At 41.0% G+C, this 27,235-nt stretch overlaps 4 protein-coding genes across 4 annotated transcripts; all 4 read left to right on the forward strand.

The window, feature by feature from the left end:
* Positions 1–1,798: 1,798 nt before the first annotated feature.
* Positions 1,799–5,943, forward strand: LOC109451081 (protocadherin beta-16). Its single transcript, XM_074313676.1, has one exon. The coding sequence runs from the start codon at positions 3,191–3,193 to the stop codon at positions 5,576–5,578; it is 2,388 nt and encodes a 795-aa protein (XP_074169777.1). The 5' UTR covers positions 1,799–3,190; the 3' UTR covers positions 5,579–5,943.
* A 339-nt stretch (positions 5,944–6,282) lies between these two features.
* On the forward strand, positions 6,283–10,873 carry LOC141567283 (protocadherin beta-10-like). The gene is given in 2 exon segments (XM_074313672.1): positions 6,283–9,596; positions 9,598–10,873. Coding segments are annotated over 2 exon segments (2,412 nt in total). The 5' UTR covers positions 6,283–7,722; the 3' UTR covers positions 10,136–10,873.
* Positions 10,874–10,995: 122 nt separating this feature from the next.
* Positions 10,996–19,224, forward strand: LOC141567284 (protocadherin beta-11). Its single transcript, XM_074313673.1, has one exon. It carries the CDS (start codon positions 15,017–15,019, stop codon positions 17,411–17,413), a length of 2,397 nt encoding a protein of 798 aa, XP_074169774.1. The 5' UTR covers positions 10,996–15,016; the 3' UTR covers positions 17,414–19,224.
* A 136-nt stretch (positions 19,225–19,360) lies between these two features.
* On the forward strand, positions 19,361–27,159 carry LOC109451083 (protocadherin beta-18). The gene is given in 4 exon segments (XM_074313677.1): positions 19,361–25,784; positions 25,786–26,075; positions 26,078–26,098; positions 26,101–27,159. Coding segments are annotated over 4 exon segments (2,379 nt in total). The 5' UTR covers positions 19,361–24,198; the 3' UTR covers positions 26,583–27,159.
* The last annotated feature ends 76 nt before the right edge of the window (positions 27,160–27,235 follow it).

Below are 27,235 nucleotides of genomic sequence, written 5' to 3' on the forward strand. Positions count from 1 at the left end.
CCCTATGATTGATTGTATTCCTTGAATTTCTTCTACTATCCCTTAAGTCTTTTTCCATCATCCCTAATATATAGTTTTCATTTTCTTTGGAAAGTTGAAACTTGCTTTATCATATACATCTTTGTAATTCCTTTATTCAAATGAAATATACTGCATTAATTTTAGCATACCATTTTACCATTTATTTAAAAGCAGTTGCTATTCTAGTATTAATTCTAAATGAAATAACCAAGAGAAGTATAGGCAATGATGTGGAGGAATTTTTATCGCTAAATAATTTAGAGATTCTGGAAATTTAATAGGGAAAATTTATAGGTTCCAATTATTTTCTGTTACAATTAACAATATGTCTTTGGCAACTCCTCTTAAAAAGCATGCTGAAAAAAGATGTTGGGAGTGAGAAACAACTTTGTTCTGAAATGATAGCTCATCAGAACTGAACTAGATATTTTTCAGCATTTGCTCTGATAATGCTAATCTTGTAGATTGAAAAATTTTTGTTGACTCAGCAGTTGGGTGCATGAGAATCTATGTTTGTGTTATGTATTAGTTTTCTGTTGCTGCTATAAAAATGACCACAAACATAGTTGCTTAAGGCAATAAGAATGTATTACCTTATACTGTGTTTCCCCAAAAATAAGACCTAACTGGAAAATAAGCCCTAGCATGATTTTTCAGGATGCCTGTAATATAAAATAAGCCCTACCGTATTTCCCTGAAAATAAGACAGGCTCTTATATTAATTTTTGCTCCAAAAGACGCGTTAGGGCTTATTTTATATTATGAGCATCCTGAAAAATCATGCCATTAGGTCTTATTTTCAGGGAAACACGGTAGTTCTGTAGATCTCAAATATGGGTCTTACTGGGCTAAAATCAAGGTGTCAGCAGGGATGCATTCCTTTTTGGTGGCTCTAGAGGAGAATCCATTTCTTTGTCTTTTCTGGCTTCTAGATGTTGCCTACATTACTTGACTCATGTCCTCCTATTCCATCTTCAAAGCCAGCAGCCTTGTATCTCTTTGACCATTCTTTCGCAGTCACATCTCTCTTTGACTATAGCCAGGAAAGGTTTTGTCCCACCCAGATAATCCAGGATGATCTTCCCTTTACAGGGTACTCAATTCAACTATGTCTTTGAAGTTTCTTTTGCCATGTATGATAACATATTTACAGATTTGGGGAATTAGTGCATGGGCAGCTTTCAGTGGGTGGCCATTATTCTGCCTACCACCAATTGGTTGCTTGGAAGAAAGTTATCCAGTCTAGTAGTACCACCTGTGGCCAAAGGAAGGTTGGCCAGGAGGTTAGGCTTCAATGATTAGATGCTTTAACCCCAGACAAGATAATTAACAAACTTCTCAAAATCCTTAACAAAAACGCTAAACAGATATAGATATCATGAATCTTTACTATAATTCAATCCAGATTTTATAAATGGAAAAATTGAACAAAACAATACAAATCTGATAAGTCATTTGTATCTAAAATAGCTAAAGAACTCTTAAAACTCAATTATAAAAAGGCAAATAACCCAGTATAAAAATGGGCGAAGATCTAAATGGACATTTCTCAAAGGAAGATATACAAATGGCCAATAAGCACCTGAAAAGATGTTTAACGTCATTACTCATCAGAGAAATGCAAATCAAAATTATAATGAGATGCCACTTCATACCCACTAGGATGGCTAGAATCAAAAAGTCAGATAACGGCAAGTGTTGGGAGGATGTGCAAAAACAGGAATGCTGATACACCGCTGAGGGGAATGTAAAATGGTGCATCTGTTTTGGTAAAAGACTGCAGTTCCTTAATTAAACATAGAGACATGATATGATCTAACTTCTGGAGAAATGAAAACGTATGTCCACAGAAACACCTGTACATGAATGTTTATAACAGCATTAATCATAATAGTCAGAAGGTGAAAACAACTCAAATGTCGATCAACAGGTGAATAATCAAAATGTGATATATCTATACAGTGGAACATTACTCAGCCACAAAAAGGAAAGTAGTACCGACACATGCTACAACTTGGAGGATCATTGAAAACATACTACGTGAAAGAAGCCAGTCACAAAAGTCCATGTATTATTTTATTCCACTCATATGAAAGTCCAGAATAGGAAAGTCTATAGAGCTATAAAGTAAATTAATTGTTGATTAGGGCTTGTGGCAGGAGGGACAGGGGATTGGGGGAGGTGATAACTAAAGGCTGTGGGGTTTTTTTGAGGTAATGAACATGTTCTAAAATTGACTGTGGTGATGGATTCATTACTCTGTGAATACACTAAAAGCTGCTGAATTATATACTTTAAATGGCTGAATTACATGGTATGTGAATTATATCTCATTAAAGCTGTTTTTTAAAAAAAGAATAAAACAGAAATTATTTGTGTCATGATAATTTTTAAAAAGAATCCAAAGCATAGCAGGCCTAACCTTGAGGTCTGCCTATTTGGGAATTAATTTTCCAATAATTTGAAAATTTTGAATACTAACAGTTGTCAGTCTTGGTGTTGGAAAGAAGAGGAAGTAATCTATTCTTTAACAAGGCGTTGGTTAAATACTCTTTGGAACTACCATTGATTGCAATTTTGCAGTGTCCACTCACTTGTAATTTTATAACATGCACCATGAAAAATATGTGCTTGTGAAACTGATCCCATGTTACTTTGAAAACATTTTGCTCCTAAATATGTGTCCTTTTCAGCCTAAATGTTATTTAATCATTAACCTCAACAGCTTTAAACAGTTAATAACATAACAGTTTGCTCTTTGTATTCCTCCTCTGCAACAACACAGAGGACTATCTGAACACACAAAAATTACACGAAAATAGAAATCAGTGTTTTAATACAGAACACAATGTACACAATCTTTTTAGTGCATTTGGGAGAATTTTGTATCCAACGTTAAGCCAGAAAACATAAGACGCAATGAGAACGCATGGTGGCGCTGCAGGTTAAATGATGGAAAATAGAATTGCCTACGCCGCTCCTGTATCCAGTGTTTCACACTTCCTGGAAGCCAAAGAACAGTTTTCTCCGCCAGACCAAAAGTGAGAGTGAAATCTCTTTAAAACCTCTATTTAGTGACATACTTCTGCCGTTCTGGACTTCAGGACCAGGCTACCAGGATCCTGGGCATACAGGACGCTCCTGTGAACCAAATTTTCAGGCAAAAGCAATGGAGATTGGATGGATGCGCAATCAGAGGCAAAGGCAAGTCCTAGTTTTCTTTGTTTTGCTGAGCTTGTCTGGGGTGGGCTCCGAGTTAGGGCCCTATTCAGTAGTGGAAGAAACGGAGAGGGGATTCTTTGTGGCAAATCTAGAGAAAGACCTGGGATTGGGGTTGACAGAGATGTCCACCCGCGGGGCCCGGATCATTTCTCAGGGGCACAAACAGTATTTGCAACTCAAGGTTCAGACTGGGGATTTGCTCATAAATGAGAAACTAGACCGAGAGGAGCTATGCGGGTCCACTGAGCCTTGTGTACTACATTTCCAAGTGCTAATGGAAAATCCCTTAGAGATATTTCAGGCTGAACTGAGGGTGAAGGACATAAATGACCACTCTCCCGTGTTCACCGAAAGAGAAATGATTGTAAAAATACCGGAAAACAGCCCTCTAGGAATCTCATTCCCTCTGAGTAATGCTCTGGACTTGGATGTAGGAAGCAACAATATTCAAAACTATAGAATCAGCCCAAACCCCCATTTCCAAGTTCTAACCCACAATCGCAGCGATGGCAGAAAATACCCGGAGCTGGTGTTGGACAAAGAACTGGATTGGGAGGAGGAGCCTGAAATCGCTTTAACTCTGACCGCGCTGGATGGCGGCTCTCCGCCTCGCTATGGGAGCGCGCAGGTGCGCATTGAAGTGGTAGACATCAATGATAACGCCCCCAAATTTGGGCAGCCGCTCTACAAGGTGCATATTGCGGAGAACAGCCCTATAGGTTCCCTGGTTGTCACTGTCTCTGCGAGCGATTTAGACAGTGGGGTCAATGGGAAGATATTATATTCATTCTTTCAGCCTTCAGAAGATATCAGCAAAACATTGGAAGTAAATCCAATGACAGGAGAAATTCGACTGAGGAAACAAGTAGATTTTGAAACACTTCGGTCTTATGAAGTGGACATCAAGGCCACTGACGGGGGAGGTCTTTCAGGAAAATGCACTCTTCTCCTGCAGGTGGTGGATGTGAATGATAACTCCCCACAAGTGACTGTGTCAGCACTAACTGGCCCCATCCCAGAGAACTTGCCTGAGATTGTAGTTGCTGTTTTCAGTGTTTCAGATCCTGACTCTGGGGACAATGGAAAGACTATTTCCTTCATCCAGGATGACCTTCCTTTTCTTCTAAAACCTTCGGTCAAGAACTTTTACACGTTGGTAACGAAGAGAGCATTGGACAGAGAAGAAAGAGCCCATTATAACATCACCATCACCGCCACCGACTTGGGGACCCCCAGGCTGAAAACCCAGCACAACATAACCGTGCTGGTCTCCGACGTCAACGACAACGCCCCGGCCTTCACCCAAACCTCCTACACCCTGTTCGTCCGCGAGAACAACAGCCCCGCCCTGCACATAGGCAGCGTCAGCGCCACCGACAGAGACGCGGGCGCCAACGCCCAGGTCACCTACTCGCTGCTGCCGCCGCAGGACCCGCACCTGCCCCTGGCCTCCCTGGTGTCCATCAACGCCGACAACGGGCAGCTGTTCGCGCTGAGGGCGCTGGATTACGAGGCCCTGCAGGCCTTGGAGTTCCGCGTGGGCGCCACGGACCGCGGCTCCCCTGCGCTGAGCAGCCAGGCGCTGGTGCGCGTGCTGGTGCTGGACGCCAACGACAACTCGCCCTTCGTGCTGTACCCGCTGCAGAACGGCTCTGCGCCCTGCACCGAGCTGGTGCCCAGGGCGGCCGAGCCGGGCTACCTGGTGAGCAAGGTGGTGGCGGTGGACGGAGACTCGGGCCAGAACGCCTGGCTGTCGTACCAGCTGCTCAAGGCCACGGAGCCCGGGCTGTTCGGCGTGTGGGCGCACAACGGCGAGGTGCGCACGGCGCGGTTGCTGAGCGAGCGCGACGCGGCCAAGCACAGGCTGGTGGTGCTGGTCAAGGACAATGGCGAGCCGCCGCTGTCGGCCAGCGTCACGCTGCACGTGCTGCTGGTGGACGGCTTCTCGCAGCCCTACCTGCCGCTCCCGGAAGCGGCGGCCGACCCGGCCCAGGCCGACCCGCTCACGGTCTACCTGGTCATCGCGTTGGCGTCGGTGTCGTCGCTCTTCCTGTTCTCGGTGCTGGCGTTCATCGCGGTGCGGCTGTGCAGGAGGGGCAGGGCCGCCGCATTGGGTGGCTGCTCGGTGCCCGAGGGCCACTTCCCGGGCCACCTGGTGGATGTCAGCGGTACTGGGACCCTTTCCCAGAGCTACCAGTATGAGGTGTGTCTGACGGGAGGCTCAGGTACCAGTGAGTTCAAGTTTCTAAAACCAGTTATCCCCAATCTCACATCGCAGATCTCAGGGAGGGAAAAGGAAGAAAATCCCTACTTTCGGAATAGCTCTGAGATTTAATTACTCATAGGAACTAATAATAAGGACATTAACTTCTCATGTATTTTGTCTACTAACTAAATTGTTTGTGCCCTCCGCCACCAATAAGATGCTGTTTAATTTTCTCCATTTGGTTCATCCTCAATTTCCAATTTTATGCTTAACTTCACAAATTTCCTTTTCCTCATATTTTAGCTCAATGAAGTATTTCTTACTAGAATCCCAACGCGTGAAATAGGATTTACCTTCAAAATTAATTTCATGAAATTTTTTTCTCTTATAAATGTCTTTATTGACATTCTATTTACATTTTAATATTAGTTCTCCTTTTCCTAGAATTTCTTCAATCATTAAAATAATCGGCTGCATTGCTTTGTATATTTATTATCTGATATTTTTCTCTTTTTATCCTTTCAAAACTGGTATTTGGTTTGTTATCCTCTGTTTTCATTACAGCAATTTTCTTAAACTGTGTTAGTTTTTCTAAAGTTTTATTTTCCTTATATTTCTATCTGCCTATATAATATATAATATTTGTGTTACTTTGATATGATAAATAAATATCAGCCTTATCTGAAAATGAGAAGAAACTGCATTGTAAGATATTGAGTGTGTGTGTGTGTGTGTGTGTGTGTGTGTGTGTGTGTAAGTTTGGAGACAACAAATTTAGGCATTCTATAGCATCATGTAGAAATATATAATAATTTTTTGCTGTAATTCTGTATGAAAAAATCAGAGATTCTTGTTAAGTTTTTAATGGCAAACAATGCAGCCCTTTTCAGTTGAAAAAAATAGAAGTCATCAAGCATAGATTTATATGGTATCGCTTTTATATTCAATAATTAAAGTGTTTTTTGGCAGTGTCTAGCCCTTTCCCTGTATAATAGCCTTCAATTTATTCTGTATTTCTTGCTTATTGTGGGAGAAATAGAGCTTTTTTCTAGATAGCAGACCTTTGAATAAAATTCTATCTGAGGCAGATGTTAAAATGCTGTTCTTACTTTCAATAGTGTTAGAATAGGCATTAGTGTGGTCTATCTTCACCTGCCTTTCTTTGGTGCAGAGAAATTAGATCACACTGGATCTTAATTAAGAGGGACTTTGAAATAAAGTTCAATTCCCTCTTTAATTCTGCAAGTAATTCTAAAGCTAATATAAGAAAAACAAAGACATAAGAAAGGGAACAGAAATTGCAAAGAATGAGTAAGTGAAAGAATACAATTTTCAAATGATAAGGATTTTAAAATACTGAAAATTGTTTCATTTCCTACTCAACGGTTTATTTATACATGCCTGAATACAGCAAACATTTAGTGAGTGTCTTATTTGCCAACCACAGATGAGAAGGCATAGTTTCCATCCTTAAGTAGGGACAGATTGAAATGGCATGAAATGGGAAGCAATAATATTTACAGGGCAAGATACACGTTTTATGGGAGCACAAAGGAGGGATAGTAAATGCTTCCTTCTGAATTATAGAGTGATGATTCTATGTAGGCAATGTAATTAAATTTTGAAGAAATTTGTTGAAGAAATTGTGAAACAAGTTTCTTTCCTCAGTTTTTTGGTGTTCCTATGCCCAGTGTTTCTGGAAAAGTAAAATTATTATTTTGGTGGTCCCAGAAATCACAATTGTCCCTTTGGTTCCTGGGGGTAGTGTCAGGAGTGAAAATCCTAGTACAGAACCAAATCTAGCACAATGAGGTAGATAGTTAACTGCTAGAAAACATTCTTTTTGCAGCTGTTGAATTTTTAACTTTCCCCATGAAGCGGTGAAAAATCTCAACAACGCGAACGGTTCTCGATCTTAACATTATTTTTTACAAAACGAACAAAAGAAAAAGGAAATATTTAAATGAGCCACTAAAGAAGAAATGTATAAATATATACACACAAGTTGGGTATAGCCATTTGAGTCTGTTGGAGGCCACGCGATGGCGCTGCAGGCTAAAGAGACAGAAAAAGGAATTCAAGTGAGAATGCTGTGGAAATCACTAACAAAAACGGAAGAACGCGGCAGGAAGGCTGGGAGAATAGCCGTAGCTGCCCAAGATTGGGAAAGGAACAAAACCTCAGACCTCTGCTACTACATGGCATAGGTCTGGTTTTTGCGACTGCTGTTTCTCTATGCTGGGAGCTGTGATTGTGACCAATATTGACGAAAGATGTGTTCAAAAGAAGCTATGGAGGCTGGAAGGTTGTGCTGCCAAAGACAAAGGCAAGTACTGTTTCTCTTTCTGTTTTGGGGAGTATCCTTGGCAGGTTCTGAGTTTGGACAATATTCAGTGACTGAGGAAATGGAGAGAGGATCGTTTGTGGTCAATCTGGCAAAGGATCTGGGGCTAGGGGACCGGGAGCTGTTTGCCAGGGGAGTCCGGGTGATCTTTGATGATAACAAACAATACTTGCTCCTGGATTCTCATACTGGGGATTTGCTCACAAATGAGAAACTGGACCGGGAGAAGCTGTGTGGCTCCACAGAGCCCTGTATGCTGTATTTCCAAATTTTAATGGATAATCCCTTTCAGATTTACCGGGCTGAGCTGAGGGTCAGGGACATAAATGATCATTCACCAGTGTTTCGGGACAAAGACACGGTCTTAAAAATATTAGAAAACACAGCTGAAGGGACGACATTTCGACTAGAAAGAGCACATGATTCAGATGGAGGACCTAACAGTATCCAAAACTACACCATCAATCCCAATTCTTTTTTCCATATTAAAGTTAGTGACAGTGATGAAGGTATGATATATCCAGAGCTAGTGTTGGACAAGGCGCTAGACAGGGAGAAGCAGCAAGAGCTCAGTTTAACACTCATGGCGCTGGATGGCGGGTCTCCACCCAGGTCTGGGACGACCACTATACGCATTGTGATCCTGGACGTCAATGACAATGCCCCACACTTTTCTCAGGCAACTTATGTGACCCAGGCTCCTGAGAACAGCCCGGTAGGATCCATTATTGCTAAAGTCTCTGCAGAAGATGTAGACTCTGGAGTCTATGCAGACATATCCTATTCACTTTTTGATGCTTCTGAAGATATTCAAGCAACCTTTCAAATCAATCCTTTTTCTGGGGAGATCATTCTCAGAGTGTTGCTTGATTATGAGCTAGTAAAATCTTACAAAGTAAATATACAGGCAATTGACGGTGGGGGCCTTTCTGCAAGATGTACGGTTTTGATTGAGGTATTAGACACCAATGACAATCGCCCGGAACTAATCATGTCATCACTTTCCAACCAAATTGCTGAGAACTCTCCTGAGACCATATTGGCAGTTTTTAGGATTAAAGACAGAGACTCTGGAGAAAATGGAAAGATGGTTTGCTACATTCAAGATAATCTGCCATTCGTTCTGAGACCCTCTATGGAGAATTATTACATTCTAACGACAGATGGTGCGCTGGACAGAGAAAGCCAGGCCGAGTACAACATCACCATCACCGTCACCGACTTGGGGACACCCAGGCTGAAAACCCAGCACAACATAACCGTGCTGGTCTCCGACGTCAACGACAACGCCCCGGCCTTCACCCAAACCTCCTACACCCTGTTCGTCCGCGAGAACAACAGCCCCGCCCTGCACATAGGCAGCGTCAGCGCCACCGACAGAGACGCGGGCGCCAACGCCCAGGTCACCTACTCGCTGCTGCCGCCGCAGGACCCGCACCTGCCCCTGGCCTCCCTGGTGTCCATCAACGCCGACAACGGGCAGCTGTTCGCGCTGAGGGCGCTGGATTACGAGGCCCTGCAGGCCTTGGAGTTCCGCGTGGGCGCCACGGACCGCGGCTCCCCTGCGCTGAGCAGCCAGGCGCTGGTGCGCGTGCTGGTGCTGGACGCCAACGACAACTCGCCCTTCGTGCTGTACCCGCTGCAGAACGGCTCTGCGCCCTGCACCGAGCTGGTGCCCAGGGCGGCCGAGCCGGGCTACCTGGTGAGCAAGGTGGTGGCGGTGGACGGAGACTCGGGCCAGAACGCCTGGCTGTCGTACCAGCTGCTCAAGGCCACGGAGCCCGGGCTGTTCGGCGTGTGGGCGCAACGGCGAGGTGCGCACGGCGCGGCTGCTGAGCGAGCGCGACGCGTCCAAGCACAGGCTGGTGGTGCTGGTCAAGGACAATGGCGAGCCGCCGCTGTCGGCCAGCGTCACGCTGCACGTGCTGCTGGTGGACGGCTTCTCGCAGCCCTACCTGCCGCTCCCGGAAGCGGCGGCCGACCCGGCCCAGGCCGACCCGCTCACGGTCTACCTGGTCATCGCGTTGGCGTCGGTGTCGTCGCTCTTCCTGTTCTCGGTGCTGGCGTTCATCGCGGTGCGGCTGTGCAGGAGGGGCAGGGCCGCCGCATTGGGTGGCTGCTCGGTGCCCGAGGGCCACTTCCCGGGCCACCTGGTGGATGTCAGCGGTACTGGGACCCTTTCCCAGAGCTACCAATATGAGGTTTGTCTGACAAGAGACTCAGGGACCAGCGATTTCAAATTCCTCAAACCTATTGTCCCCAATATTCAGGCACAGAGTCCTGGGAGGAATAGTGAGGAAAATTCCACCTTTGGAAATAGCTTTGGATTTAATTTTCAGTAAAAATTATTTTTATGTTTATATTTTCATGCACTTTTGATGTGTCATACAACCATGTAAATATTAGTTTATTTTAAAACGCCCAGTTAAATTATTATGCAATTTCGAGCCTAATTTTAAAGTACTGTATACCTGTTTTTACAATGTTATTTAATCCTTTTTTGCATTAATCAACGGATTTAATTAGTACCCATTTATAAATAGTAGTTTAAAGGTATAATTCTTTCAAAATATACAAGGCTTTAGCTCTTATTACTTCTCGTTCTAGAAAGCTGAGGTTTTGATTTTTCTCCTACTGCATTTCAGACTGCATCTTATTATCCTATCCACACCTCTAATGTACTTGTTTCATATAAGAAGACATACTTGCCCTTCTGACCATATTCTAACATTCTGTTTAATCATATTAGAAATCCATGTCATTTAGTTCTAAATCATAGCATTTAAGAAGAAACAGTTCTCTATTATTCTACTTATGATAAAATGAAACATTATTTAGTGAGCAATATTGGACTCCAATAATATTCTTGTGTTTATATTATTATTTCATTCCCTTTCCATACGCTAATGACATTCTTGTGTTTATATTATTATTTCATTTCTTTTACATACACTACTCTTTCTCAGTATTTTCTAGTGTTCACTTCTGCTGATATGTAAAACAGATCATGTCATAACTCAAACAAAATGTAATAACCTGCATGAAAGTGAATATAAATAAAAACATTTTGAAAATTTGAATGTGAGAATTTCAGTGGCCTATTGGGAGATACTCTTCATTTAATTATGTAAATCTTTTTTATTATTATCAAATTTAAAAATTGAGGTAAACTGAAACCATAAAGGAAAAAAATAGATTCTTCAATCTCCAGCCACCTTCTATGAGTGGTTTCTCTACAATTGATCTCTAAGTAATATATGTTTATTTATTTCTAAGTAATATATGTTTATATTGCTATATCTTGACATTCAATACGTTAATCACTTCACCCTATGATAAGAGAGGATTTAACTTTCATACCCTCCAAATAACAAACACACATACAAACACCACATATTTCCTTTCTCCTATTCTCCCAATAAAGTTGTCACAGGGATATTTTTAGTTGAAGTAGTAGTTTTCGTCTATATAACTAAGATTATTTCAAAAAACATGTTAGTGTAGTATGAATACATGTACTTTCTTGAAAAACATCTTTCCTAGAGCTGATTGTTGTTTTTACTAGCATCATTTTCTATTTGTTGCTATTAATTTTTCACATTATTTCTCATTTGAATATCAATATTTTTCCTTAAATATTCAAATATGCCTGATACCTATAAATTATATTTATTTCCTTGAGATCTTTTACTCAGATCCCTCCATTCATTTACACTGGCTGCTCTCTATATAGGCTGTCACCCTAGGACTTTTTTCCTTTAATATTTCTTGTATTCATTCCCCTTTACAAAATCTAGTATAGTCTTCTTTCTTAGTTTACTCCCTTATTTAGCTGGCACACATCTCTCAACACCGTCATAAAATGGATGCAGAGGAGGTAAATTTTTTTGAGACTCTGCCTTGTGGAGGTATCTTCATTTTATTTTCATTTGATTGACAGTTTGGCTGGGTATAAAATTCTAGGTTGAAAATAATTGTCACTCAGATTTTGAAAATGGTTTCTTTTACTAATTGCATATAAAGTTGCTGTTCAGAAGACAGATTCAATGCTGATTCCTATGTCTTTTAATGTCACTTCATTTTTTTTTATTGTGGACACATTTGCAATTTGTCCCTCATATCCTGAAAATACCATAGTGCAAGCTATTTATTTACTTCTCTGATCATGTGGGTGTTTCCTGTTAATGTTTAGACACTCACTTTCAGGTACAGAAATTTTCTTTCCTTCATAATTTCTCCCTTGAATTTTCTGCAGTCTCACTTTAACCAGAATCTCATTAGTTAAATATTGGATCTCCTGGATTGAATCTCTAATACGATCTTTTTTTTTCCCTTTCTTATTTTCTCTTTGTCTTTTGCTCTACTTTTTGGATAACTTATCATCCAATCCTTATATATTTTCATTTTGGCTGACAAATATTTTTTAGAACTCTTTTTGGTTCTCTGAGTGTTTTTCATAGCATCTTGTTACAGAATTGTAAATGTATTATCTTCTCTCATCTATAATTAATGTAGTTATTCTTTTAAAATGCACTATGCAAAAAAATGCAGTAAAAACTACTATCATACCTATTTTCAAAATGGGAGAGTCATAGGAAAATTAAGAACTTACCCAAGATTATATAGCTAGTAAGGGACACTTCAGCCCTAATCTATTCTTTATCTTACAATAAGAATACATACTTCATATAGTTACTGTTAATATTAAATGGGTAAACACATACATGGCACTTAAAACAATGGGTAGCAGAGAGTAAATACTCAATAAGTATTAGCTTTTATTAGACTTTACTACTCTGGGGATATTAATCAGACATTTTAAAGAACTTTCTTCTATTTCCTTTATTATATCTGTTTGTTTCCTGCTGTTCCTTTTTTGTGGTGGTTTCGGCCAATTCTATGTCATGTTGTAGGCATTTCCTCAAATGTCTTGCAGTCCTTGGATCTCTTCTCATATTTAATAATGATGAGACACCATAGTGCTGACAGTTGGCTCTTTGTGAGTACATGAGTCTGGTTGATGGCAGGGCTTCACTCTAATGTATCCATGCTAGGGTAGAACTATTACCTTAGGAGATCCTCAAATATCAGTATGGCTGAGTCTTTCATATTCTCCAGGTCAGAATTCTGCAACATTGTCTGTGTGAGAGTTAGGGAGAGGATCAGTCATATATCTTGTGTCCTACAATTGAAGAATGTTTTATGGGAAAGGGTTAGAAATCTCACCATTCAGGATGCAAAGTTTGGCTTAATCTTCCAGTTTTAGTCTCACACTTCACACTTGCACTCAGTTCTGCCTAGAGTCTCCAAAACTACAGATAGTCCAATTTAATTTCTCTGTTGAATAAATGATCAATTCTCTGGTCCTGACTTTCTTTCCTGTATGTGTAGAATGATAAGAAGATCAGGGAATTTAACTCTCCTATATATGTACTTTCAATCAATAACTTATTTTCAGTCTTTGACTGACTGTGATCTTTTCCTACACTTGGTTCCTCCAAATCTTGTACCTAAATGGGATTATGTGGGACAAACCCACTAGTTTCTTGTGAATATCTCCAATATAAGAATTTTACTTCAGACATTTCTTGAAACTGCTAACTTAACTGCTCTTCCATCTACTTTCAGTCATCAAATACATGTATTCACTTTTGCATTCTTAGGTTTTGTGAATTCATACCATTTTGTTATATTTATCATTTTAGTGGGTATTTTTAAAAAGGGAGGATAATAGTATGTAGTCAATCCACCACTTGTCAATTTCTACCCTTTTGTAGTTGATTTTTCAACCATGTATCTAACTTACATTTTTAAGAATGTAATTTCAACTTATTTTTAAAATGTCAACTTGTTAGGTCTGTCCTCCATCTTGAGAGCACTTTTGAGACCTTCTGTAGTGCATATCATTGGTGAGCTCCTAGCATCTATTCTAAACAATCTCCCTCGTTATATAGCAGCTATGCCCTTTGAATAGGACTGAAAGCACCCAAAGCTAAAGAGGTGGTCCCAGACAGGGGGACCACCTCTTTGGCTAAAACAAAGGCCAAAGATAGATCTTCAGATTCTGGGACCAAAATCTCCACCTGTAACTCTATACCTCTTGAAACAATGATTGCTTCAGTAGCTGGTACATTATCTTAGCTGGCCTAATTAGAGTAAAGCTAAGTTTTTGTTCTATGGTTGGGAAAGAGAATCTCTCTCACTCTGTCTTTCTGTGCAGAAAAAGAAAGCAGATGACCATAGTTGTAGCTGAAATAAATCTTGGGACCTTGAGGGAAGCCAGCTTTTGTAGTAATTCTGCTTTGAATGAAACTAACATGTTTGTGTTTGTGTACTTATTATTTTTTTTGTAAATTATGAGAAACAAGAACTAAATTATGGATTTACACAATATGTTCCACCCCACTATTTTATTTCATTTTCTAACAGTTCACAGTTAATTGCTATCAAATAAATCTACTGAAATACTTTCTTGTGCTATAACAACTATCTATATATGTCCCATCTTATGGTTAATCCAGTTTCACATTCTGGGAGCACTTCTGAAATGGCTCATATACACTTTCCCTTCTCTTTACCACCTAAAGAAGCCCAAGTAGTGATGGAATTTCGTTCAGTTTAACAGCCATTTATACTCCTCTTGCTTCAAGTTTTAAATCTTCTCAGAAAGATTACAAACTCCTGGGGGCCAGGAATCACATCTTGTATTTATGTATTCACTACACCTGAGCACTTGCAGTTGTTGGGAGAGTGGGGATAGATACTAAATGCTTTAAAACAAATACTAACAACACCACAAACTATAAATAGTATATAAATTAATTCTTATGAAAGATAGAATATTTTTGTAATTACTTAAACACATGAATAAAACAATATTTGTTTCTAGAGGACATTTATCTGAATTGAATTCAGGTAGCCTTCGTCAAACTCTGAAATTCTGTGGGGACGCATGGTGGCGCTGCAGGATAATATCGTAGGGGAAAGAATGGAAAAAAAAAGAAAGAAACCAAAAAATACCACTACGCTGGATGAGCCTTGGGAGGACACACAGAGCCTTGGGAAGACAGAAATAACAAGCTTTAAAGGGCGAGCCAGAAGCTATTCAAAGGGATTAAAATCCTTAGGCCTCCGACGATTCAGTGGACATACTGGAATCACGTTTTCCAGAACTGTGAAGTGAAGCTGAAGCGATTCTGCAGGAAGCTTTTGGGAAAGGAGCTATGGAGAACCCAAGGGCAGGCGCTCTGCAGATCAGGCAAGTCCTACTTCTCTTTGTTTTGCTGCGAATGTCTCAGGCGGGCTCCGAGTCTGGGCGTTTTTCTGTGTCAGAGGAAATGCCGAGTGGGAGTTTTGTAGGCAATTTGGCAAAGGACCTAGGACTAGAAGTGAGTGAACTGTCCTCGAGGGCGGCTCGGGTGGTCTCTAATGATAACAAACACCGTTTTCAGCTTAATATAAACACCGGGGATTTGCTCTTAAGCGAAGCGCTAGACCGGGAGGAACTCTGTGGCTTCACCGAGACCTGTGTGCTGCATTTCCAGGTGTTAATGAAAAACCCCTTGCAGTTTTTACAGATTGAGGTCGAGGTCAGGGACATAAATGACCACTCTCCCGTCTTCTTAGAAAAAGAAATGCTGCTAGAAATTCCAGAGAATAGTCCTGTCGGTGCTGTGTTCTTACTAGAAAGTGCGGAGGATTTAGATGTAGGAATCAACGCTCTAAAAAGCTACAAAATAAGCCCCAACTCTCACTTCCATATTAAAATGAGAGTCAATCCAGACAATAGGAAATACCCAGAGTTAGTTCTGGACAAGGCACTGGATTATGAAGAGCAGTCCGAGTTCAGTTTCATCCTCACTGCTGTGGATGGTGGATCTCCACCCAGGTCCGGGACTGCTTCAGTTAGGGTGGTGGTCGTGGACATTAATGACAACTCCCCGGAGTTTGAGCAGCCATTTTATGAGGTGAAGATTCCAGAGAATAGCGCACTAGGCTCGCTGGTTGTCACTGTCTCGGCTTGGGATTTAGACTCAGGAAAAAATGGGGAAATATCATATACTTTTTCCCATGCCTCTGAAGATATTCGCAAGACATTTGAAATTAATCAAGAGTCTGGAGAAGTTAGTTTAACGGCATCCTTGGATTTTGAAACAATTGAATCATACTCAATTATCATTCAAGCCACAGATGGCGGAGGTCTTTTTGGAAAATCGACAATCAGAATTCAGGTGATGGATGTGAATGACAATACTCCTGAAGTCACCATTTCATCAATTACCAATCCAATCCCAGAAAATTCGCCTGAAACAGTGGTTATGGTTTTTAGTATCCGAGACAGAGATTCTGGGGACAATGGGAGAATGATTTGTTCTATCCCAGAAGACCTCCCCTTCGTGCTCAAATCTTCAGTTGAAAATTACTACACATTGGAAACGGAGGGAAAGCTAGACAGAGAAAGCAGGGACGAGTACAACATCACCATCACCGTCACCGACTTGGGGACCCCCAGGCTGAAAACCCAGCACAATATAACCGTGCTGATCTCCGACGTCAACGACAACGCCCCGGCCTTCACCCAAACCTCCTACACCCTGTTCGTCCGCGAGAACAACAGCCCCGCCCTGCACATAGGCAGCGTCAGCGCCACCGACAGAGACGCGGGCGCCAACGCCCAGGTCACCTACTCGCTGCTGCCGCCACAGGACCCGCACCTGCCCCTGGCCTCCCTGGTGTCCATCAACGCCGACAACGGGCAGCTGTTCGCGCTGAGGGCGCTGGATTACGAGGTCCTGCAGGCCTTGGAGTTCCGCGTGGGCGCCACGGACCGCGGCTCCCCTGCGCTGAGCAGCCAGGCGCTGGTGCGCGTGCTGGTGCTGGACGCCAACGACAACTCGCCCTTCGTGCTGTACCCGCTGCAGAACGGCTCTGCGCCCTGCACCGAGCTGGTGCCCAGGGCGGCCGAGCCGGGCTACCTGGTGAGCAAGGTGGTGGCGGTGGACGGAGACTCGGGCCAGAACGCCTGGCTGTCGTACCAGCTGCTCAAGGCCACGGAGCCCGGGCTGTTCGGCGTGTGGGCGCACAACGGCGAGGTGCGCACCGCGCGGCTGCTGAGCGAGCGCGACGCGGCCAAGCACAGGCTGGTGGTGCTGGTCAAGGACAATGGCGAGCCGCCGCTGTCGGCCAGCGTCACGCTGCACGTGCTGCTGGTGGACGGCTTCTCGCAGCCCTACCTGCCGCTCCCGGAAGCGGCGTCCGACCCGGCCCAGGCCGACCCGCTCACGGTCTACCTGGTCATCGCGTTGGCGTCGGTGTCGTCGCTCTTCCTGTTCTCGGTGCTGGCGTTCATCGCGGTGCGGCTGTGCAGGAGGGGCAGGGCCGCCTCGTTGGGTGGCTGCTCGGTGCCCGAGGGCCACTTCCCGGGCCACCTGGTGGACGTCGCCGGCACCGGGACCTTGTCCCAGAGCTACCAGTATGAGGTGTGTCTTACTGGAGGTTCTGGCACAAATGAATTTAAATTTCTGAAGCCTATTATTCCTAGTCTTCCAGTCCGTGACACTGGTAGGAATGTAGAAGAAAATGAGAATTTTAGGAATAGCTTTGGATTCAACATTCAATAAAATAATTTATTTTAAACATCTAGTCTTTTGTTATTCTTGGCAAACAGGATACTTTTGCCAATCTGTAATGGATTTCGGTTGTATTGTAGCTGCATGCATTATTGCTTACACTCTGGCCATTGCTTTAAAAATCTTTATTAGTGGCTATAATGAAATGGAGATATAATGTGTGTGTTTTCTGTTTGTTTTGTTCATTTATTTGGTAAAAAATGTCATATTAATGAAGTTATTGCTAATTTTTAGTTGCAGTAATGGTACAACTAAATTGCCATTCGTTGTGGTTATATAAGACAATGTTATTATTTGGAGTTGCAAACTGAATGACTAAGAGTGAATTCCACCTGAAACTAATTTTAAAAAGAGTGAATTCCACAATATATGTAATTTACTTCTAGACATTTCATCAAAATGTAGATAAAGCAAAAATATTAAATGGTTGAATCTGGGTGGAAAGTATTTTGGATTTTATCACACCATTCTCCTTGAAAATTTTCGTCAAAATGGATAAAATGCTACCTTGCCGTATTCAGTACTAGGGCACTTTATTTTTTTATTTTATTTTTTTTATATAGAGTTTTTCCAGAATGTACTTTATGACAAACTGAAAGTGACCAGATTGGAAATTATTGATTTCCTAAGGAATTTTCCTTTTTTTGTTGTCATTGTTGATGCTGTTTTGTGGGGGAGGAGTCTTATAATGTTCTGGGATATGATACTGCTATTTTGTTTTCTTTAAATATACCATGTTTGCTAGTTTAAATTTTTAATTTTTATATTGTTCATAACTTAAATAGGATATAGCTCATAGTATTATCCTGAGTAAAATAACACACCATCAGAAGAGTACAGATAAAAGCTTCTTAAGAAATCAAAATGAAAATTCAAACTGTTCATGAAATAAATTAGGTTCATTTTCCTATTGATTTTTAAGAGTAAATGTAAAAAATCCTTAATTTGTTGTGGCCTCTCTCAGGCATCTACAAAGAAGGAATGGGTTTGTATATATAGATGCCTCATGGCACACAAATCATAAGGTCTCCAATCTATTAGGTTGGTGCAAAAGTAATGGCATATTTTGCAATCGAAAATGCAAAAACCCGCCACTACTTTTGCACCAACCTAATATAAGAGGACCTTTGAATGGAGGATTATAGGAGAGATTTTGATAACTGGAATGTAGTGTGTATATAGAGCTAGTGTGTGTAGACACTTCTATAATTTCTCTCATAAAACTAAGTATTATGGACTAGGTGGTGCAGGAAAAAGGAATTTTACTTGACATTGTGAAATAAGTGAGACAAATTTCAATTTCCTTAGAAATCTTCTTTCTTTGCTTCATACAATTTTTACTAGTTTTATTTTGTGTTGCAACAGACATTTACTAGTTGTGAGAATTTCATTTAAATAGACATTTAAACATGAAAAATAAAGAATGTTTGGGCCCTCTTTATCCCTCAGATTCATAAGAAGCAAATCATATGCTTCCTATGCATAAGAATAAGAATAGGTGAGAACAGAATATCCTATTTGAATAATAAGGAACAGACTTGTAGACTGCCAGATAGAATGGAATCCAGCGTTAGATTCTTTTACATAAAATAACTCAGTCATGATAGAGGAGGTGTCGAAATCACAGGGGTGATGGGAGACTGATTACTTAGCAAATGCTATTAGGAAAATTGGCTTGCTAAATAAAGAAACAAAAGTCTTATCTCATTCTATATAAAAACTAAACTTAATATGGATCTAAGAGGTCAATTTGAAATATTTTAATTGGAAAAAATGTAATAAATCTAAAAATATCTATATGACCTTACTATTGGTTTGAATTTTTTTTTAATTGGGGGATATTGGGGAACAGTGTACTTTTCAAGGACTCATCGGCTCCAAGTCAAGTCATTGTTTTTTTCAATCTAGTTATGGAAGGAGCAGCTCGCTGGCCCATGTGGGAATCGAACTGGCAACCTTGGTGTTATGAGCACTATGCTCTAAACAACTGAGCCAACTGGCCACCCTGGTTTGAATTTCTTAAACAAGGCTTTAAAAGACTAAACAATAAAGATAAAAATTGACAAATATTACTACCTCAAATCTAGAGGATAGCACAGACAAGCTGGCAGATGACAGCTGGGGAGAAGCTACTTGCAGCATTAACTGAGAAGGATGAATATTTAGATTATTCACATAACTCTTGCAGATCAGCAAAAATGAAAAAAGACAGGAGCGCCAATAGGATTTATTAAAAAGGACAAAGGGGAAAGGAAATTTAAAAAGGGGTAAAATAGAAAGTCTGAAAAGAACATGAAGTGATGCTCCACAGCATTAGTTGGTGAAATGCTTACTAAAAGAAGACACTAGTTTACACCCATAGCACTAGTAAAGATGAAAAATTTGGGTAATATCAAATGTCTCAATAGGAAATAGCATGGACAGCTGTTTTGAGATTTTCAATAGTATTTAGTGAAATTTGGTATGTACCTATCCTCTGATCCAGCAATTCTACTTTGAGGTATATAAGCCAGAAAACTCTTACGCAGCTTTACAAAATGACATGCATGAGAATGTTCACATTGGGAAAGCAAAGAATAGGGCTCCACCTACATATCCCATCAGGAAAGCAATTGATAAATAAAATGTGGAACATGTTTGTGAAGGAGTATTATGCAGTGATCAAAAGGAGTAACTAGGTGTATATTCATGTACAACCACATGGATAAATTACCAAATGGCTTAAAAGGAAGAGAGACTGATACTTATAGTACAGTGACATATATATCCATATAATACATAATATCTAATATTTGTAGATACATACAAATATATAAATAAATATATTGCAAGGAGATAAGAAGGAACAGATATGGAAAAGAAGATGTGTGTTTATTTATAGAAGAATAAAGGTTGCAGAGAGAAGAGGGAACTAACCAATGTCCATGACAGAAATTCTCTTCTAAGAGATTGTTTAAATTGATTGCAGCATTATAGAGTTGAGTTAGTATTGATCAGTTGAAGTTGGTAAAAATACATATTATTTCTTTATCCTCTCTAGAATATCCATTGCCCATACCCCTGAAAGCTAAGAGTTGACCTGTAATGTTGAGATATAACAATAGTTGTGAGACTTTACATTTTTAATAGGATGGTATAGACCAACACATCCACAGAAAAGTATTAGCTAGCAAAATGCTAATATATTGTCAGTCCACAGTTAATGTTTAAAAGTAACCCAGAGAGATAAGTGAGCCCCAAATTCACTTTTTTCCTGAAACATTTGGAATCCTGGGAAATGTGAACCTCTATTTTGATGGTTTATATAATGAGGGAGAAAAATCAAAGCCTAACAAATGGTGAAGTTTATATAAGACCCTCATATTAATAAATATGGATTCCTAAGAACTATACCTTCAGGGTGAAAGTAAACTGGAAATGGATGGGTGGTGAGTCCTTGTGTGGAATATCATCTTTGAACTTGATTTTTAGCATTGAACTTAATTTAAGGTGGTCATTGACAAGCAGTTTTTCCAGATCCTGATTAGACCCTTTCAATGAAAAGTTTATTCATCCTAAGCCTAGGATTATTCATATAAATAGTTTTTATGTTCTTAACATAAACACAAAGATAACTGCATACACAGAAAACAAGACACCATCAGGAAAACCAAGCAGAAAAAAACAGAACACAGAAATAAATTTTCAAACACTTCAAATATATTAATTATTAGACACAGTCTATAACATGCTAAACTTTAATTGAAATAAAAGTTAGACTTGAAGATGTATAGGGAATAAAAAACAATAAATGTGAAAGATTTGAAAGAACCAAATAGAACTCCTAGAAATGAAAAATATGATAATAAAAAATTAAAACTGAATACAAAGTTTTAATAGAAAATTAGATACAACCAAATAAAAAATTCATGGAGTGAAAAATATGTCAGAATGTAATTTATCCAGAATGCAGCTTGGAAAGATAATAAAATGAAAAATATGGAGGAGATGGTTAAACACATAGGACAGAATAAAAAGGTTTAACATATATTTAACCAGAATTTCAGAAGGAGCAATGAGAAAGATTTGTTCAGAAACAATATTTGAAAAAACAATGGCTGGAAATTTTCCAGAATTGATGAAAATGTCGATGCAGATTTAAGAGATCCAAGTAAACCTAGCAGAATAAATAAAAGTTAACCATGCCTAGAAAGAAACATCATTGTGAAATTTCAAAAGACAAAGAAATCTTTTTTTTTTTTAAAAGAAAAGCCACAGGAAAAAGACATTTAATCTTTAAACACACAACAGACTGACAGCTTTGTTCCATGTTGACAATTTCTCTACACTAGCAATGGAAGTTAAAAGAAAGTAAGACATCTTCAGTGTGCCAAAAGAAATGAACAAACCATCCTATCTATAGTCTTTGCACATAAGAGTCATCAAATGAGAGAATCAAATCAACTGGGTATCAGTTTGTTTTTAAATTAATCAAGATCATGGGAGAGAATTAGTGTAAGGATGTTTTATCACTCAAATATAACTTCTTATAGTTTTCTTCTGTCCATCCCTTGCCACAATTCTGAGTACAAGAGTTTGATCTCTCTGTTTCTAGACTTCATCATCTCTAGTGACATTCACTTCTACTCTAGTCACCTATGACCGTGGCCACTTTCTGGAGACTATAGTCTCTTAGAGCTGAAATCACAAATTCAAACATACTTCTCTTAATCTCCAACTTACATTCTTTTTCGAAGGGCTTCAATCACCATTTATACCAATAAATTCCAAATTTGTCTCTGCAGCCCAAACCCCTTTCCTCAACTTCATTTATGTAATGAAAGACCATTTGATCATTTATATAACTATTTATATGGATGCTCTTGTACACTTCAAATTTAATATGTTTTAAGTTAAAATTTTCCCTTCCTCAAAAATGAAAGATCTTCTCCAGCTCTATACCTGTTTCTCTCTTCTCATCTTCCTGTGTTTACTTTATTAGTTAACAGTGCAAACACACATTCAGTTCCCTAAGCCTGAAAAAAAATACATTTACTTTCACTTTCACTCCTCCTTACCCCAGTCCCTCTATGTCTGATGTATCACCACATCCGATGTATTTTATCTTCATCGTTCTAATATAACCCCATTACTGCATTTCTAGTTGAGGCCAATATCATCTCTTACCTGTATTAATGAAACAACTTCTAATCAGTCTGTAGCCTGTAGTCTCACTCCTTTCATTTATTCTCAATTCTCAAATAGGATGATCTCTTGAAAAATAAAAAGATTGTCATGTATGTCACTTTTCTATTTAAAACCCTTTAATAATCTTGCATTTCCACTGATGTGAGTCCAAAGGCCTTGGCCTGGCTCACAAAATATTTGCTGATCTTTCTGATATTAACTCTTTTCCCTCTTTGCTCCATGGCTCAGCCATATTGATCCTATTTCAATGCTTCCAAAATACTTTTGTCATTTTGATTTTGCACAATCATGTTTTTAGTTTGCCTGAAAATTTTACTCTACAGCCAACTTTTGTTTGGATTGCTTATATTCATTTTTCATGTATCAATTTAGAATATACTTTTTCCAGAAAAGTCTTTCCTGTACTTCCAAATTCTGGTTAGAAGACCCTTATCTATGCTCTTATAGTAGCATGAATTTTTCGCTATCATCACATTCCTTATGCTCTATTTGTAGTGTGTGATCACTTTTCTGCCTCCAACTTTCAGGACAGAAACTATGTCTGTCTGTTTACCACTCTGTCCCTAACATTCATCACCATACCTAGCACAAAGTGTATGTTCAATAAATATTTGCTGAACAAATTAATGGATGGGTGAATAAAATATTTAGAATTATGCCTCTAGAAGGAAGGCCTGTGACTGCAAAATGGAAATCAGATCCACAACTAAACTAAGGTCTAGTTTTTTCAACTTTTTTTTAAATGTTGTCAGAAACAGGACATATCTTACTTTATTCACTACTGTTGAGCATTTATTTTTTATTGTGACCTTAAATAAATGTACCATTTACCCAGCCTGAAATGTCTAGCCTCCCCAAAACAACTATTTGCATATACCAGGTTCAGTTTCAAGTGCATGACCTTATTGTTACTGTCTTTTCTAAGAGTATTTGCTGGCAGCTAGCGACAACTAAGACCTCTGTTTCCTATTTTCCAGTTTTCCGGGGAACCTTTTGCTCACTCAGTCAATTACGCAAAGGAGTCCTCTTAACTATTTTTGGTTGTTTTATATATTATTTTCACAGAGAGATTGTAATTTATTTGAGGTTGGGGCTTTATCTTAAACATACTTTTTATATCCACCACAGCTCTAGCAGATTGTGATTTATTGTGTTATTGACTGAATAGTATTAGCATCACATATCACAAAGAATGCAACTCAGAAAATAGAAATATATAATAAAATATAATTAAAATTCATCAACAAACACACAAGATAAATTAATATTTTGCCTCAAACTTATTTGACTTTGTTTAAAACATGAGAATCTGCAGAGTCGCGTGGTGGCGCTGCAGGATAAGACCGGGAAATTTTTGAACCATCTGAAGCCCTGCCTTCCATTAACTAGTGGAACTGAGAGCGCTGAAGAAGCAGGGAGGGAAAAGGTGGCTTTCAAGAGAAAGCCAGGCAGCCAACACCACCGTCGCGACAGGATTTCAAGTCTATAGATTCCCAAAGGTCCTGGCTGATAGATGAGAGGAGCCATTCCCAAAGCTGTTTGAGATTGAGCTGAAACATTTCCGCAGAAAGACGTTTGGCTAAGGAGTCATGGAGCCGGGAGAGGGGATCCCTCAGCAGATAAGGCAAGTGCTGCTTTTCTTTGTTTGCCTGGGAGGGTCTTTGGTGTGTTCAGAGACTTGGCGCTATTCTGTGGCAGAAGAAACAGAGACCGGCTCCTTTATAGCCAACGTGGTGAAAAACATAGGTTCAGGTGTGGAAGACCTGGCTGCTCGGAATGCCAGAGTCATCTTTGACGATTATAAACCATACTTGTGGTTGGATCGGCAGACTGGCAACTTGCTCTTGAATGAGCAACTGGACCGGGAAGCACTTTGTGATCTCACAGAGCCATGTATATTGTATTTCCAGGTATTACTTGAAAATCCATTGCAATTTTTTCGGGCTGAGCTTTGGGTCAGAGACATAAATGATCACACTCCCACATTCCTAGATAAGGATATACTTGTGAAAATCCCAGAAGGAACTGCTCCAGGAACATCATTCCAAATGGAGAGTGCTCAGGACTTGGATGTAGGAAAGAATGGTGTCCAAAATTATACATTAAGTCCCAATCCCCATTTCCACCTCAAATTAGAAGACAGCGATGAGGGCAAAAAATACCCAGAGCTGGTAATGGACCAATCTCTGGATCGAGAAAAGGAGCCTGAGCTTAGATTAACGCTAACAGCCGTGGACGGCGGGTCTCCGCCCAAGTCAGGAACTGCAGTGGTTCGTGTTTTGGTTTTAGATATCAATGACAATGCCCCAGAGTTTGAGAGACCCGTCTATAAGGTTCAGGTACCAGAAAACAGCCCTCTGGACTCCTTGGTCGTCAAGGTGTCTGCTACAGATTTAGACGCAGGAATAAATGGAGAACTGTCTTATTCATTTTCCCACGTCTCCAGAGACATACGGAAAACATTTGAAATCCATCCAATTTCTGGCGAAGTCCATTTAAAAGCACTTCTGGATTTCGAGTTAATTCAGTCTTACATAATAAACATTCAGGCCATTGACGGTGGGAGCCTCTCAGGAAAATCAACAATTTTAGTTCAAGTCGTAGATGTGAACGACAACCCACCAGAAATAGTCATAACCTCTCTTACCAGCCCCATACCGGAAAATTCAACACCTGAGATGGTGGTCGCTATTTTTAGTGTTCGAGACCAAGACTCAGACGACAACGGGAGGATGGTTTGCTCAATTCAGGACAATCTCCCCTTTTTCCTGAAGCCCACTTACAAGAATTTCTACACCCTGGTAACAGAGCGTCCACTGGATAGAGAGACCAGAACCGAGTACAACATCACCATCACCGTCACCGACTTGGGGACCCCCAGGCTGAAAACCCAGCACAACATAACCGTGCTGGTCTCCGACGTCAACGACAACGCCCCGGCCTTCACACAAACCTCCTACACCCTGTTCGTCCGCGAGAACAACAGCCCCGCCCTGCACATAGGCAGCGTCAGCGCCACCGACAGAGACGCGGGCGCCAACGCCCAGGTCACCTACTCGCTGCTGCCGCCGCAGGACCCGCACCTGCCCCTGGCCTCCCTGGTGTCCATCAACGCCGACAACGGGCAGCTGTTCGCGCTGAGGGCGCTGGATTACGAGGCCTTGCAGGCCTTGAGTTCGCGTGGGCGCCACGGACCGCGGCTCCCCTGCGCTGAGCAGCCAGGCGCTGGTGCGCGTGCTGGTGCTGGACGCCAACGACAACTCGCCCTTCGTGCTGTACCCGCTGCAGAACGGCTCTGCGCCCTGCACCGAGCTGGTGCCCAGGGCGGCCGAGCCGGGCTACCTGGTGAGCAAGGTGGTGGCGGTGGACGGAGACTCGGGCCAGAACGCCTGGCTGTCGTACCAGCTGCTCAAGGCCACGGAGCCCGGGCTGTTCGGCGTGTGGGCGCACAACGGCGAGGTGCGCACGCGCGGCTGCTGAGCGAGCGCGACGCGCCAAGCACAGGCTGGTGGTGCTGGTCAAGGACAATGGCGAGCCGCCGCTGTCGGCCAGCGTCACGCTGCACGTGCTGCTGGTGGACGGCTTCTCGCAGCCCTACCTGCCGCTCCCGGAAGCGGCGGCCGACCCGGCCCAGGCCGACCCGCTCACGGTCTACCTGGTCATCGCGTTGGCGTCGGTGTCGTCGCTCTTCCTGTTCTCGGTGCTGGCGTTCATCGCGGTGCGGCTGTGCAGGAGGGGCAGGGCCGCCTCGTTGGGTGGCTGCTCGGTGCCCGAGGGCCACTTCCCGGGCCACCTGGTGGACGTCAGCGGTACTGGGACTCTGTCACAGAGCTACCAGTATGAGGTATGTCTGATGGGAGGCTCTGGGACCAACGAGTTCAAGTTCCTTAAACCTGTCATCTCCAACCTCCCGCCGCTCAGCACTGAAAGGGAGGAAAGCCACACCTTTCTGAATGGCTTTGGTTTCAATTAGGGATTTGATTATTATGCTAAACTTTTAGAATGAGTGCCATTTGTTTGTAAAATTTATTCATTGTAGTGTAATATCCTTCTCATTCCGTAACTTTAGAATTTTCAGAAATTTCAATAATTTCAGTCTATTTTCTGCTCTGGATATTATGAAAAGGGAGCTAGAATTTGCTTAGTTCTTCTTCCAAAATGCAACCCCAAATAATTTATTCAAATATACAGCATTTTTCCTTGAAGCTTAATTGTACACTCAGCTCAGTCGTATTCTTTGGATATTGTGGGCCCTAGATCCTCACCAAAACAGTTTTTTTATATGTTTGATAGTAGTATTATAGAGGAAAATGCATGATATGAATAAAAACATGATTGCTTTGTCATCTGGTTAGGTTGGGTTTTAATCTGCTATCTTTAAAAAAATTTTTTTAAAGTATAATCAATCTTTCCATTCTACTCCTCTGCCAAATATTTCAGAGAAATTTTTCTGCATTTAGTTATTTTTCTGCATAAATATTTTGTGAACTGTATATATTGCTGGTACGTGTTGTATTAAAATAAATTCTGATCTTGTTTGGATGAAGGTATATATTCAGACCACATTTCTTATCTTCAAACTTCCTGGTACTACCCAAGAGAAGTAATCACTATGAAGATGTTTCT

The sequence above is a fragment of the Rhinolophus sinicus genome, linkage group LG10 (genome assembly GCF_036562045.2).
Source record: "Rhinolophus sinicus isolate RSC01 linkage group LG10, ASM3656204v1, whole genome shotgun sequence".
Classification (NCBI taxonomy): Eukaryota; Metazoa; Chordata; class Mammalia; order Chiroptera; family Rhinolophidae; genus Rhinolophus; species Rhinolophus sinicus.